This window comes from Peromyscus californicus, unplaced genomic scaffold, assembly GCF_007827085.1.
Source record: "Peromyscus californicus insignis strain IS unplaced genomic scaffold, ASM782708v3 Scaffold_14__1_contigs__length_90479793_seg_2, whole genome shotgun sequence".
NCBI lineage: Eukaryota > Metazoa > Chordata > Mammalia > Rodentia > Cricetidae > Peromyscus > Peromyscus californicus.
Genome location: NW_026294436.1, coordinates 42,480,251 through 42,495,849, shown reverse-complemented (window position 1 = coordinate 42,495,849; position 15,599 = coordinate 42,480,251). Strand labels below are relative to the sequence as shown.

Genomic DNA, 15,599 nt, shown 5'->3' with positions numbered 1-15,599 from the left:
TGGGTAAATTTAAACACACACATATACATGCATACATATGTATACACATATGTATATGCTCTATTACTCCATATTGCCCTCTGAACACTATGTGGGGTAACTGTAGCAGTGTCCTTCATCATTGTTCCTGAGGTTTGGATAAGTTAGCTGCAGGTGTTTTCTTACTTTTTACTTACAATTTTAAATGCTGTTAAGACCCCACACTACCTTGTCCTTATCAACTTCATTCCTTCTCTATCAGTGAGACAGGAAGTCTGTGGCATGCTAATGCCATAAAGCTCCTTTACCTTGGTTTTGTTTTGGTTTTCTTTTTCATAGTGTGAGGGACCAAACCCCAGGCCTCAGGACCATCTGACTTATGGAACAAATACATTCTGACAAAGCTAAACAAGAGGTGGGATTTACCAGTATAAACCCAATTTTCTCACTGGCTCCAGTTTAGTACATAAGATAGATGCTTCTGCATTAGGCTTTGAGCAATGTTTTCTCAGGCTATGTTCAGTAATCAGTTTAATTATTGTAGCAGTAATGCTAATAGGAGCTAATATTGAGTACCAACTGTGTGCCAGACAGTTTGCTAAGATTTTATACAGAACATGCAAGCACTTTACCAACTAAGACATCTCAGCCCCAACTCTCTTAATATATTGGCTTTGACAATACTACTTTGCATTATTGTCACCTATATGATCAAAATTCAAAAAGCTAGACATCTTACCTCACTCAAAAGTTGGTCTTTCATCTCTTCTGGATCACTCAGTGATGAGATGGTAAAATCTGCTTTCAGGATTCCAAAGGAGTGCTCTGGAAAAGAAAATGTTTCCTAGTTTAGAAGAATGTCACCCATTGCCACTTGAACTTTTCAGTTCTTGGAAGTTAGGAGTACCCATTGGATATCATAGGTGCTACATAGTGACAGAGGATTTCAAAGAGAAAAAGAGGGAAATGGCTGAGCCACAATTAACACCACCAAGCAGTGCCCCCAAAAGGAACTCCTGTGTTTTGTACCAGTATCAGCTCTCTTCCCACACCATCTCTCCTGTGATCTTCTGTTCCCTTTTCATAAATCTACTATACAGATATTCTTAGCCATGCTGAAATTTCACCCTCCCTTGGGCTCCCTACCCAGAAAACCCCCAAGGAAGTTCTCTAAACTAATAGGTAAGTTCATATTGGAATTTTCCCAAGGGCCTGCCCTGAGAAAGTTCCTCCCAGGGTCCTGGGGAAGACACTATGTCTGGCGTGGGGTTATCTGAGGGAAAAGAATATGTACACCATGCTCTTTTGTCCATTTATTTCTCTATGACAAAATTTTATCTATACAACTTCAGCCCCATCCTCTGTACCTACTACTCTGTCATAGTCCTAAACTCCTGTGCTTTCAACCTCATCTTTATCTGTTCCTTCATCCTCCATCTTTCCTTCCTTGCTCTGAGAAACTCTGCTTCCTTCTCTTCTCCCCAGCCACATGACTCTGCCTACACTCTACAGAAACTGCCTTGTTCTTTTTCTACCAGCCATGCAACTCTGCTCTGGCCAGGAATCCTGCCCCACCCTTCACTCCACCTGGATATACAAAAATCTCCTTTGTTCTGAGTCAGTTGCTCTGGAATGCCATTTTCCCTGTCTTGGGAAGTCTGAGCTTCATTTGCACAAGAAACAAGGCTATGAATCTACAGTCCACCTGTCTCCTAAGCTCTGCAGGAGTGTTACCTAGTGGATCAGCAGAAGGTCTGAGAAGCTAAAATGTTTGCCATATGGCCTAGTAGCATATGGGTACACAAGAATTTCATAGCAGAATACAGCTGATAAATATTAATAAGCTAAATAACACCAAATATTCCTTGGCTTCCTCTTGAAGGACTCCTTGGTCTGTCAAGGTATAGCTTAATATAGACAGCTGAATCTCTATAATATATTCTTGTGGCTCACTGCAAGTAAAATCTTAGCTATATGTCAACCATAATCATCATGTATTTGGTAGGACATGTATTTGCAGAGCTTTTTGACAACTTACAATGTTCCGTTGCCTAAGTACCTCGTTGTATGTTCACAGCAACCCTATGATATAGGGAGTTTTTACTGAGCCCCTTTTGAAAATGAGAAAAACTACAGAACTAAGGTATGATACTTGTTTCCCTCACTATACTTGCAGTAGTCACGCAACTTGAACTAGAATCCTCATCTCCTTCCTATCCCCATTGCCAACATTTTATGTTATCTTTCCTAAGACACCCCCCCCCCCAAGTATCCTGGGCCAGGAGTGACTAGATTTTTAAGTCCTAGGCTATTAGATGGTAAGTTAGCAAACAGAAGCCATTACCCAAGTCTGCTGCTGGTTTCTCTTTAGACCCTGGGTGCTTAGCTGAGCTTATGTGTTGGGCCTGGGTGGCAGTAGCTGTATCTCCTGTATGTGTGTCATCCTCTATGCTGGTCACAGCTACAGGGAAAGAAGAATAAAGAAATTAATGTAAATGTAGCCAGAAATCAAGGAGTCTGATACTGGTGACTGGCTGTGAGCCAGAAGACGGGCAAAGGCAGCCCTGCTGTGGATAGTTGCTTATTCCTGCCAATCCTTCACGTGCCCCCCAGGCTCTTGTCCTCCATCTCTAGAGTTGTTCGCCCACCATTCAGAAAGTGCTCCAGCATCAGGCTGTGTGAGGCTTGAGCAATAGCATGAGGTTCCACCTCAGTTCCAGTTTATTTTCTTTTAGTAGCACTTAGCCCAAGAAGCCTGGTGCTTTAACATTACCAGGTGAGCTGTGCATCCCCTCCCTATGGTACCCAGAGGAGCCTTGACCTCTCTGCCAAGGCAGTACCCCAAATCAAGCTTAACTTCTGGGCTTACACTAGGCACTCTAGCCAGAGACCAGGAGTCCTCAATTACTGTCCCCTTCATTCCCTGATCCTGTGTTTCTCCTTTTCCCACAATTGCCCTACCTCCAAATATGGACATAATCATACTATTTAGAGGTCTACTACTATAAATTATTTAAGAAAATGCCCCAGCCCTAGGAAAAAAACATTAGCAGTTTGCTAGAGAATATCTTTGACAGGTTGAAATTTTTTATTTAAAATGCCAAATCTGGCCGGGCGGTGGTGGCGCACGCCTTTAATCCCAGCACTTGGGAGGCAGAGCCAGGCGGATCTCTGTGAGTTCAAGGCCAGCCTGGGCTACCAAGTGAGTTCCAGGAGGGGCGCAAAGCTACACAGAGAAACCCTGTCTCGAAAAAACCAAAAAAAAAAAAAAAAAAAAAAAAATGCCAAATCTACCTTACTCTAAAAGAATGCATAGTATTTCATCAAGTATGGCATGACTGACTTAAGCAGTCTTCTCTTGGTAGATGTTAGATCACTTCTCATTTTCAGTACAATAGACAGTGTTGGGTGTGTGTGTGTGTGTGTGTGTGTGTTTACCTTGTACTTATTCCCTTTAGCGATGTCTAAGTGTAGAATATCTGTAGGAAGGGAAATGCCCATTTTAAAACAGATACCTTGCTAGCACCAGTTTACAGCCTACAGTATTGGTCATGTCTGTTCTTCCCAAATTCTCATTATTACTGCCTTTAAATCTTTGTCAAACTGTTGTTAGGTGAAGAAATAAATTTTAAAATAAAACTTAATTTTTAAAGTTGGGTTCATTTCTGTGGTTTCATGAACGAATCTTTAAATGTGTTGGTATTTCTTGCCTAGTGTCAAGACTAATGTCACTAGTCTTCATGTCCCTCCTCACTTCACACTGCCTCAACCTACCCACCCAGGCTGTTCTCTCGTGTTGAGCCTTCTCCACCAGCCCACTTTTCCTCATCCAAAGGCTTGTACATCTCTTTAATAAATGAAGAAATTGGTAAGACTCAGAAACACAGAAGTGGGGGAAGGCTTGTAAGCCCAGCTTTACACATTTCCTCCTGGCCATTTTTAAGCCTTTGATTGATATTTCTCTCACTGTTGAGACTGTTACATACATACTGAATTCTGCTATTTTCTTTTAGCATCCTAATGCAATGGCGCCATGTAACTGTGGCCACCTCTAGTAACTACAGATCTGAACATTGGCTCATTTTCCAAAACTTCGTGGTGGTCCTTGACTCAGGTTCAAGTCCTTCAGAATTTGACCGCAAATCCGTCTCTTCCCTCTTCCCTGTTACTCCTTCCTCCAAAATACAACATGTACACTAACCACGTTAATCAGACTGCTTGGCAATCCCAGACAAACCTAACCCTTTGACATGTCTGTCTTGGCCCATGCCATTCTTTCAGCAAGGAAGAACTTGCAGATTTTGCTGTCATGATACTCATTACACCTTTGTCCAGAGAATGAGTGGCTTTCTGCTCTTGGTTCGTGCTTCACACATTCACAAGCTGTCCTAGTTGCCTGTATCTGTTCCTATAGGATTGCCTTTGTCTAAAAGCAGCAGGCAAGTCCTGCTCACCCTAGTTGAGACAGTATCCATAGTTCAAGGCAGGAACTCAAAAAGGGGGTTGTTAAATAGACAGGACTCAAAACAAGGAGAAAAGGAAGTAGAAAGAGTCCCTGCCCAGGAGAGTCTGCAATACTCACATTTCATAGATGACCATCTGTCATCGCTTGTAATGACATAAGAATGAGCCTTGCATATCTACTAAGGTAAGGACACTAAATGTCACTAGTGAGTTGAGATTAAGATGCTAATAACTGCATTTACCATCTGCTGGAACCAGGAATTGAGAGGTACTATATCACACTGATGTATTCTTGGTTTTAGACATGAGAAAAATGAGATTCAATGAGGTTAAGAAAGTTATGGAGACAGATGTGGTGGTTCATTTCTGCAATCCCAGCAGTTTGGAGGTTGAGACAAGAGAACTGCAATGAGTTGGAGGCCAGCCTGAGCTATAAAGTGAGACCTGATCTCAAAAGAAAGAGAAGGGAAGAAGAGAGGGAGGGAGGGGAAGGAGGGAAAAATTGTGTCTAAAGCTGTTCATAGTAAATTACAGAGCCAATATTCCAATCTTGACTGATAGACTTCAGCTCTTAAAGGTGGATTCTCCTAAATCTTCCTGCCCCATCTCTGTCCTTACTTGGTCAAGGGAGGATATGGGCTTATGAGCTGGTGCTGGCCAGACAAGATTCCCTGTAGAGAGGCTTGCAGTGCTTCCCTGCCTAGCCCTGTGACTCCTACACTCAGCTCTACACTCTGCAACTTGGTGTCTGGTTGCTGATGCCCCAGAGGAACCTGCAGGCAGTGTTATCCGACCCCTAGTGAAGCATATGAGCACCTTAAGTAGTTCCTGGCAGGATCCCAGCTATCAGCACTGGCAAACTGGCTCCAGGCTGCAAAGCATGCGCCTCATCTCTTTGGATCTCTACTGGGCTCCCTAAGACAGATGCCTCCATAGCTCTTTCTTTGGTCTCTGCAAAGCTCCACTGAACCTCTGAGCTGTGGAGCTAACTGAATGAGGAGGACTCAGAGAATATTGCCAACATGGGAATAGCTGAAACATGGTGGGTGGAACTGAACCAGGGGCTTGTGGCTACCTCCCCTGTAGACATGAGCCCACTCTGAGTTACAAGAACCCCTGGTGCATAGGTTCTGCAGTATCACTGGCAATGATAACTGGCCACGGGGTGGGGCGCAGGGGGAAGGCCACTTCCTGGTGAACTGATCCATTCCCTTGAAACACAAAACCAGTATGAGCTAGTGTCAGGGTGCAAGATCCAAAAATAAGCATTGAGCAGTGGCCATGTGCCCTTCCCCAAGAACTAAAGTGCTGTCTGGGAATAAGGGATCCAAGGATGTGGTTCTGGCAATGACCAGTGATGTCATGGACTTTTCTTCAAGGTCCAAGAACAAGCTCTGAAAAGTTAGCAGTGATGTACTGGGTCCTTCTCCCAGAATCATACTGCTTCCTGTGTGCTCAGGGTCCAAAGACAAGCTCTGAGCAGTGACCAGTGGGCTCGTGAGCCCTTCTCAAACCAAGGTACCTGCTGTAGGTGCTGATGTTGCTAGAGGAATTATCGAAACCATCTCCTGAGATTGGAGAGCTGTGAGGCCCATGGTGCTGGAGGTAGGAGTAGTGGTTTCACAGGGGCTGAAGCCACAGGTGCCAGAGCTGACCTCAGTTGGTTCATGACTCACTTGCTGCGAGATCCAAGTTGCTGAAGCCAGTGCTCGGGCGGCCTCTGTGGGGTCTGTGCTGGTCCCTATGACGAGACAAGACTTATGTGGGGTGCACTGGGCACAGGACCTTTTTCAAGGCCCTAGCCACAGGTCAGGAACTTCTAGTATCCCCTGTGGGGCAGATCAGACAGATGATCATAGCTTCAGGCCCCAATTTTCTGCCACAGTTGGTAGTATTCACCCACTAAAGACAGAGTTGACCAGAAAGGGTCTTCTGTACCTATTTGGGCCAGCCCAAGTTAGCAGTGGCTCTCAGACAACTGGGTGGATGCCAGGTTAGACCTTAACAGGGAAACAGAAGGCAGTTTCTCAACCCAGCTTCTTAGCCAAAAGAATCTATGCCTCCGCCAGCTCTCCAGTGATGGCATCTCCACACAAGCACCCTGCTCTCCCTCTTTCCTACCATCCCCTACCCGGCCACCTGCCAACCTCATCCTAAAGTCACTCCACCAAAAATCCTTCTGCTATTACAGTGACTGGATGACTTTTGTTCTGGGGTTTTCTTGATTGTGTCTGTCCCCATTGTTGGGTCTTGTCAACTGCCCTAACTTATAACCACATCAGAAAACCCCAACAGCTCATGCCCCTCTCCCAGCAGAGGAGCACGATCTTGGAAGGGGCTAAGGGATCCCTTTCGTCTTGCTTCCTTTGGGCACTGAACCTCCAAGGCCTCTGTGGTGACTGTTCCCCAGGAGCACCACTCAGCCATCTGTCCCTTTGTGTCCCAGGCCTTTATTTCTACACTGGAAAGACTGCACAGACTCTCTTAGGCCTCCTGGCCCTAGAGTTTCAAGTTCAGAAGCCCACAAAGAAGGATGTTTGTTGGGCTGGAGAGATGGCTCAGAGGTGAAGAACACTGACTGCTCTTCCAGAGGACCCAGGTTCAATTCCCAGAACCCATATGGCAGCTCACAACTGTCTGTAGCTCCAGTTTGGGGGGTCTGGCACTCTCACACAGGCATACATGAGGACAAAACACCAAAAATAAAAATCTTTTTAAAAAAAAAAAAGTGGCAGGGGGATGTTTGTAGTAAACCAATTCCTCATTTTCCTACGCATGGTTAGGCAAGCAGTATGAGGAGGAGGAGCAGAGAGCCTAATTGGCCTAAGTGGTAATTGATTGCCACTCAATTGGCATACCTCGTCTCTGTTCACTCACTAGCACTTCAGGGAAGGCCACTCACCTGGCCTCCACCCTGGGTTGTGTGTAGATCAACCATTTTCTCTAGTTTCCTAGGCCCAGAAGACCCCAGATACAGCCAAGAGCAGACTCAGAGTACCTGTGTTTGGCCTAGAGGTTGTCCTTGCAGTAACCTTGGAGGGGTGAGTCACTTTGAGGGAAGAAGTGTCAATGAGTGGAGGCCTCTCTGTCGAGGGGTCTATGAGAAAACAGAGTATAAGGGCAGGTTCTGTCACACCAACCCTGTGAGAAGTCACAGCAGATCCTACCGGTCTGCCTCCACCACAGCGAACAAACTACGGGAGCCCAGTTACTGCACACTGTAAAATTCACTGAGATAGGTCCTCTCACCTTTAATCTTTACAACAGCCCATCAATGAATACTTACTTATTTTGCAGATAGGGGCCAAGATTGTCTTCAAATCCAAAACAAAAAGAAACAGCCACAAATAGGCAAATCCACAGAGGCATAAAATCTCTTTTGGTTGTCAAGGGAAAAGTAGGACACGACTGTGAGTAAAGACTTTTGAGGGTGATGAAAGTCATCGGACTGGACGGTGGTGATGGCTGAACAGCATGCAAATGTTAAAAACCACTGAATTGTGGACTTTAAAGGGTTGTCTTTAAAAGGGGGGGGGGAATGGTTGTCTTAAGGTATGTGGATTCTTTTTCAATAAAAAGACAGCAGAAGGAGGGATGCTGAAGCCAAGGACATGGTAGGAGGCCTGTCACTAAGGAGGCATACTACACACAAGATCCAGAGTAGCCCTGCGGCCTTCAAATTCATGGTGACCATAGCTGCTGTTAACTGGCACTAGCTCTATGTCAAAATCTCCACTGTCGTTCAGCCTTAGGCATCCTATGGGGGTGGATGTCCTCAATCCCATTTGTAAAGTATGTTTTCCAGATGAGGAAAGGGAAACGGATTCTGCCCATCTTTTAGGAAGTGATAAAGTCTATCCGATTCTAAAACATGGGCTCATGGTTATTTGATGACTAATTATTGTTGCTAATTGCTATTTTAATAAGGCTGGATGGGGTTCATTCCATCCTCTGAAGATCCCCAGGATTTAAGTACCTTCAACTCCCTTTAAGGTTAAAAAAAATGTCTCAAATCAAAAGCCTGTTGTAGAATTAATTCTGTTACCCTCAAAACCTCCAAGCACTTGCTTAGGACTGCCCTGAGTACCCACCACTGTCTAATAAACTCATTTTAACTTCCATGAGCCAGGTGGGCTCTCACATACCATAGAAACAGATAAAAGGCTTCAGCTCATGGCAAAGGAGTGCATAAATCTGAGGTGGGCCATTGGAAAAGACACGGAGTCCTGCACACAGTCCTTGCCCAAACAAGGGTAGTTTCTGAAGCCACTTGGGGATGCTGGAACCCAAGCCACTGGACCAGGTCAGATTATTGATCGTCGTATCAAAGTAGAGGCCAATCCAGGCATCGACATCATTTGTGATGGACTGGAGGGTTTCTTTGCCCTCCTCATCAGTCACTCTCTGCAGATTGGCCAGGTCTGTGTAGTGGTTGCGACAGTAGGTCCGCGCTGAGAACCATGACATGGTTTTCTCAATCCGAATGAAGGTCTGTCCACCAATCTTGACCTCAGCTGGAAGCAAAGATACAGAGACCACAGGTCTGAGATCCAGGGTGTCTGCCATCCCAGCTTTCAATGACTAAGGAAAGAGCTGTTTTGACCTGGATTCTCAGGTTTTAGATTTGGTCAAAACCACCATTTTATAGGGAAACAATCAAGTTGAAGAATAATTGAGATAACAGTAGCAGCAGCTGGTGTGGAGGGATCCTTAAGGAAAGGGCTCTTCTTACAGCTATATAATTTTAAAGGTAAATGGAAAATTTCAGTTTCAACTGCTTTATCTGTCCCATAGGAATAATAATACCTAAAGTCGGGATTACATAAAACTACTCATTAGCACTTAATAAAGTGGTAGGCACTTTTTGGGAAATAGTAGTAGGTTATTCCTATGATGGAAGTTAGACAGTCTTGGTTTAGAGGTAGCCTCATTTGTGATCCAACACACATACACACACACACACATACAATGAGGGGGAGAGGGAGAGAGGGAGAGAGGGAGAGAGGGAGAGAGGGAGAGAGGGAGAGAGGGAGAGAGGGAGAGAGAGAGAGAGAGAGAGAGAGAGAGAGAGAGAGAGAGAGAGAGAGAGAGAGGGAGAGAGATCTCCTGGGAGACAACCATATCAGCTCAGATCTGGTAGGCAGGAAGCAGAGAAGATCTGCCCAACAGATCTGCTCCTTGTGTGCTCAGACAGATGACTACCTCCCTTTCCCAGGCTGGATTGCTTTTGATCCCAGAGGCAACCCCTCCCCCCGCCCCCCCACCAGAGGCCCCTTCAAGCCCATGCCTCTCTGACTCCCAACAATGGTCGTTTTGGAAAGGATGTGAGGTGCTGCAGCTCCACCTGCATTGGTTCTGGAGGTTTAGATAAAGAAAAGACTGTTTGCAGAGTCTCGAGTCATATCCTCCCATTCAAACAGGTGCCCCTCCCTACTCTCTGGCATGCACCTGCTCCCTCAGCCCTTAAGATGCGCCTGTTTCCCTAGCTAAATGGAGTTTTCATATTTAATTACTGTGCCTATGCACACATGTGTACTTGTGCATGACACAGCATTCACATGAAAATAAGAAGATAACTTGCAGAAATCAGTCCTGTCTTCACTGTGAGTGTCCCAGGAATTGAACTCAGGTCATCAAAGTTGGCAGCAAGCACCTTTACCCACTGACTGAGTCATCTCACGAACCCTAAAACTAATCCTTTAAAATTATTCTGTATTTTGCCCCTAGTGTGTGCCAGCCTTGACCCATGCCTTTGGCCTACATCACTTCTTGATGTTCACTGTCGTCCTGGAAAGTAACTATTATTAATCTTATTTCATAGCTGAGGAAAAGAGGTTGATAGTCCATCCCAAACTCAGTGTGAGGGTGAGATTAAAGCACAGGTCTGCCTGCCTGGGAAGCCTTTGCTACTTCTGTCTACATTCTGTAACACCCAGAGAACGAAACCTAAACATAGATGGATTGACTATTCCTTTATCATAGAATTTTTCTGTAAGAGATAAGAAGAAACTTTCCTTTTAAACACCAGTGCAGTGTTGTCTAAGGGACAGGAATCTTAAGAGAAGTATCTCTCTCTAGACAGAGAGCAAGGACCTGAGTTATGAGGAAATCCTATCCACTCATCAACCAACCCTGAGTCCCAGAGGAAGACTCGGATATCAGGGCTGCAACTGGCTACACACTACTGTGAGACCTGGAGCTAGTCACCTTCCCTTCTGTGTTCCTCAGGCATTGTCCCCATCAGCCTCCTGAGTTTTAGTCTGGGTACCCCAAATCCAAACATCAGGTCAGGCAAGAGATGGGGGGGGGGGTAGGCAGAGGGAACCATAGTGATCCACATTCTGCCTGCTGGTCCAGGGAGATGACTCCAAGTCAAAATAAGTCAAGATCCAGAAAAGGGAAGTATGGTGATATTTTATTTGTACTAAAATGTTATTTGTATGTTAATAAATAAAGTTGCACGGGGGTCAGAGCTATTAGCAAGCCATAGGAAAGCTGGGCGATGGTGGTGCACGCCTTTAATCCCAGAACTTGGTAGGCAGAGCTAGGTAAGTCTCTGTGGGTTCAGGGATACAGCCAGCATTGGATACACACGCCTTTAATCTCAATACCAACCATAGAAGACCTCGAGGTCTGTACAGACAGGCAGTGACGAGGTGGTCATGTGGTTGGGTTTACAACCAATGAGAAGGCAGAACAGAAATTCTATATAAAGACTTTAACACAGGAAGTAGCTCTCTTTCGGAGAGGTAGGACCACCGCATGAGGAAGGGTAAAGTTTTAGCTCTTAGCTCTGACCTCTTGGCTTTCTTCTTTGCATTGGTTCTGTGTTTCTTATTTAATAAGACGGTTGGTTACATCTACATGGAAGACAGGGCCACGTTACCTTCTTCTGGAAGAGTGGTCAGTTCTTGAATAGTGGACCCTGAGGATCTGCGGTGTCCTACAGCGGGGTCTGTAAAACAGAAGCAGACATCAAATTAGGGGTTGGGAGTGAGAACTGCCCAGGACCACCAGATTGGAGCCAAAAGCAGTTAAATTCAAAGGTGAGCTGGCCCATTCTACATTTATTCAGTAAATATAGATTAAGCACCTATTGTATGGCTGGTGCTACTCCCTAGGAAAGTGGTAGAAATAACACAGAGACTTTGCTTTTAAGGATAAGATGAGAAGGAACCACCTAGACCCAACAGAGTGAGGACAGTGGTCCACTATCCAACTGAGGAAAAGAGCTGTGTGGATTGGAGAACAGAAATAAGTCCATACACCACAGCTAGAGAAAGGACTGAGGAGTGAGGCCAAAGAGACCAAACAGAGCATGATTGTCTATAAAAAGAATGGCATTCCAAGTGCTTTGAAGGTCTGCTAAGTAAGGAAGTTATCCGATGTCTGTTAAAACTCACTGTTCAGACAACAGACGGTAGCAGGCACAGAGCAGACCCATGGAAGTGAGTGGTAATTTGCCCCATGCACTCACAGTGGACCTGCAGAACTGGAGAGAACTGAGTGGGGCCAGAATGTGTTGTAGCTGAGTTGTAAGACTATGAAGGAAGCAGGAAGAAATCCATCATACACAGCTCTGATTTTTGGCAGGCATTCCTACTGAACCCACTGGCCACCCCTGGAAATCTTTACGTTCCCTTGGAACCTAGAGTTAAAACCAAGGCCATTGTGAGCTTCTGTTTCAGGGTTTCCTGGCAAGTATGGTGTGGCTGTGGCTTAGGGAAATGACAAAATGACCTCCATGTCAGTATCTGGGCAATCAGGGTGGCATAGAATTACGCTGAGCCTTGGCTGGCCAAGAAAGACAGAAGATGGCACTTTTTACCAGGAAACCGCAATCCTATCCACAACCACACCTCCATGTTACCTCTTGTCACCAATAAGACAATGACAAGGACAAGGATAGTCATGGTGTGGGCTCCAAGGGGCACACAGCACAGGTGAAACACAAAGATGGGGTGTTCCCCAGCAACCAGTACCATGATGTACTGACAGCAGATCCCCAGCAACAATGTCTGGACTTGGTCCTAGTCACCACTTAGCGAGAAGCAAAAGGTCTCATGGGGTGAATGGACTATTCTCTGCCACCCCCTAGTTAGACAATAGACTGTACCCTGTGCTTCATGAGGTGAGACCTTGAATTCTGCTCTCATAGGTAATGGGCCCTCCAACCTGTTTTTCCCATTTCCTTCATTGCTCAAAGCTTTAATTTAAAGATGGAAGAGATGTAATGGAACATTCTAGACATTTTTCTCTCTATCCTTATTTACACCTAGTTTCTTGGTGTGGTCTTGGGAATAGAGTATAGAAAGACCACAAACTAAGGTCATAGAGAGGAAAGGATGCTAGGAGGAGAGTGAGGGAGCATCCAGTTACTCTCATGGATGCCCCCCCCCCCCCCCCCCGCCCAGATACACACACATTCCTCTCTTCCTCTCCCCCGTCCCAAAACAATCTTGGAGAAAATAGAACAGGCCCAGAACATTAATCTGAACACACCATAATAGCAAATGAAGGGCTTCTGAGCTGTGCAGGTGGCAGCCCCTAGGACAGGGACCGAGATCTTTGAATACACAGTAGCACAGATGCCATCTTGGAAGACAGGCAGTGTACTCCATGTCGGGGTGGCAAAGATGGAACCACTAGACCAGCTCAGGCCAGAGATGCGCACATCATAGAAGAGGCCGATCCATGCCTGGGTACTGCTGAGGTAGGAGTAGACCACCATGATGCTCACTGGGCTGTTCATGCTCTGCAGGTCGGCGAGGTCTGTGTAACGCTCCTGGCAGTAGAACATGGCCTCTTTCCAGGTCCGTGGCTCCTCCACCCGATAGAAGGTCTTGCTGTTGCTCACCAGCTGGAGGGCTGGGGCAGGAGAAGCTATCACTACATGACTACCCCCACCTCACCCTTGTCCCTGAGAGATTTCAGCCATACCATAGTAGAACCTCTCCTTTTCCAGCATACCGCTCACCTCTGATCCCCACTCATACCCTGCTCTGCCTCTGGACCTTTCCACAAGCTACTTGGACCAGAAGGACTGGTCCCTATTCTTTCATTCTTTTACCTTCTTTCCTTTGCCTGGTGGTTAACAGCAATCGTCAGTGTTTGCTGTGCATGTGTGATATGCCATTTTAGCTCACTGAATTTTCCCAAGGACTACTTAGGATTTCATTGTATCTGTTTTACAGATAAGGACTCCAAGTCATAAAGAGTTGAATAGATGACTAAGGCCACTACATGGGAAGTAGAGAGAACCATGACTCCAGAACACAATGTGTGGTTCCTAGGTCCAAGCCCTTAATCACAGCGTAGCACTGTGTCTATGTCAGGAATTCTAACTGGGGTTATAATACATTAGGATCATCCAGAGAGTGGTTCAGGTGTGTTCCAGCATTGAGCTTACTAGGATATGCTTACTGGGACCAACATCAGAATTCTTCAGATACTTCTATGGAAAGCAGAGTGTTAAGCTTGTGTGTCTCCCCCAGATCTAAGCAACTTAGGAGGCAAGGCTTGCCTTATTCGCCATCATTTTCCCAATCGCCATCCAGGTGCACCCAAAACACTCGGTGTGTTGCAGGAAAGCAGGGAGAGAGAGACAGGTGAGGGCAGGAAGCTTCTCCCAGGGACCTACCCAAACTCTAATATCCCAGTGTTTACCCTTTCCTTCCCCCTCCCTGGCTCCAACCACTTTCCGGGTTCTAGCAAAGGAGGTTTATGCAAGGCTCTCCACCCTGGTGCTGGGGCGGAGTAGAGGAGAATGAAAAGCTTGCTTTGAGGAATTGAGGGCCAAGCATGCAAGACGGGGTAGGGAAGGACGGAGCACAGGCACTTGCCAGAAAGAGTGACGTTCTAACACCCACCAGAGTTGATGAAGCTGCCTGTTGCAAAGAACATCTGGAGAATTCCTGTGCCCAAGAAAGAATGGGGGAAAAAACACACTTGTCTTTTCTATTCACTTTGACAGGCTATACGATTCACTTTGATTCTTTTGAATGCTACCTTATTTGTTTTTAGGAGCTAATGGGTCACACCCAACAGTTCAAAAACAAAAACAAAAACAAAAACTTGCCAGCCTCTTGGAACCCACAAGCCCAGGACTCAGGAATCTGTGGTACTCTCCTTCCTTCCTTGAGCTGAGACCCTGGAGTCACAGTTGGGCCATCCCATTCTAGTCCTTGGAATCCAATCTCACAGCAAATCTTGTCAACTACAGCAAGCCTTCTGGAACTCTCTACCTGTAACTATGCCCTCTGCCACTTGGGCAAGATTGTCATCCTCCTCTGCAGGTGCTGTGGATCACCCAGTTTCCGGTGCTCCACATTTTGTACTCAGTGTGGGGGGGGGGGCTTTAAGTGGGGGCCACCCTGCCATGTCACGGTTCCAGTCCCATGCTCAGTGAGGGGGCCTTCTAAGAGAGTCATGTACCATCCCGGGCTCGGCCCTGGCCTCAGCCCAAGATGCAAACCCCGCCTGTGTAATGCTCCTGCAGCTGACCTAGAGCTGATCCGGCTACCAGGGACCCAGTCAGCTTCCGCCTGTGCTGATCTCTCCCTCTCAACCAATCAGGCCTCCCCTCCTCAGAGCAACCCCACCCCATCCCAAAGACACCCTCTTGAGGTGCCTTTTCTCAGGACCAGCCCTCTGGACGTGCTGTTTGGGCCACAGTTCTGGGCAATGGAAGCTGGTGGAAGTGGGGGAGGGCACCTCCCTCCCCAATCTTAAAATGATGGTTGAAAATCATTTATCTCTTTCCATTTTTGTCTCCCAACCAACCTAGAAATCTGAGGGCCTCTGGGGATGCACGGAGCAGTGCACCCTCCTCCAGGCCCGGGTGGGGTCTTACCTGTCATGCAGGAGAGCCACAGCCATGTAGGCAGCATGATGGTGGCCCGATAAATCTCCTGCAGCTGACGGCCTTCTGTAAAGACTGAGCCTAGTGTGCTCACGTCTTTCTTGCTCCCTTCTCTTTGCTACCCAAACTGATAGATTTTCCTAAGCAAATATTGAGTGCCTGCTGTTTGCCAGGATATAGCCTGAATAAAGACGGAAACGTTCTCGTCCGACACTCTGGCGGAAGCACCACGGATCCTGCAACGCATGAGCAGAATGGCAAGAAGGAGCCCATCCCGGGGGGCTGGCTGCCAGGA

At 46.4% G+C, this 15,599-nt stretch overlaps 1 protein-coding gene across 2 annotated transcripts in view; it reads right to left on the bottom strand.

Moving 5' to 3' along the window:
• Nucleotides 1-15,599, bottom strand: part of Clec20a (C-type lectin domain containing 20A) — a 39,871-nt gene extending 24,272 nt beyond the window's left edge. For both annotated transcript variants that reach the window (XM_052737311.1, XM_052737310.1), the window contains exons 1-9: nt 15,296-15,599; nt 14,313-14,357; nt 12,946-13,311; nt 11,330-11,398; nt 8,589-8,957; nt 7,442-7,540; nt 5,966-6,184; nt 2,324-2,440; nt 719-804 (exon numbers count right to left, since the gene is read on the bottom strand). In XM_052737311.1, coding sequence (XP_052593271.1) covers nt 719-804; nt 2,324-2,440; nt 5,966-6,184; nt 7,442-7,540; nt 8,589-8,957; nt 11,330-11,398; nt 12,946-13,311; nt 14,313-14,357; nt 15,296-15,332 — 1,407 coding nt within the window. In that variant the 5' untranslated portion in view covers nt 15,333-15,599. The remainder of the gene's footprint in view (nt 1-718; nt 805-2,323; nt 2,441-5,965; nt 6,185-7,441; nt 7,541-8,588; nt 8,958-11,329; nt 11,399-12,945; nt 13,312-14,312; nt 14,358-15,295) is intronic.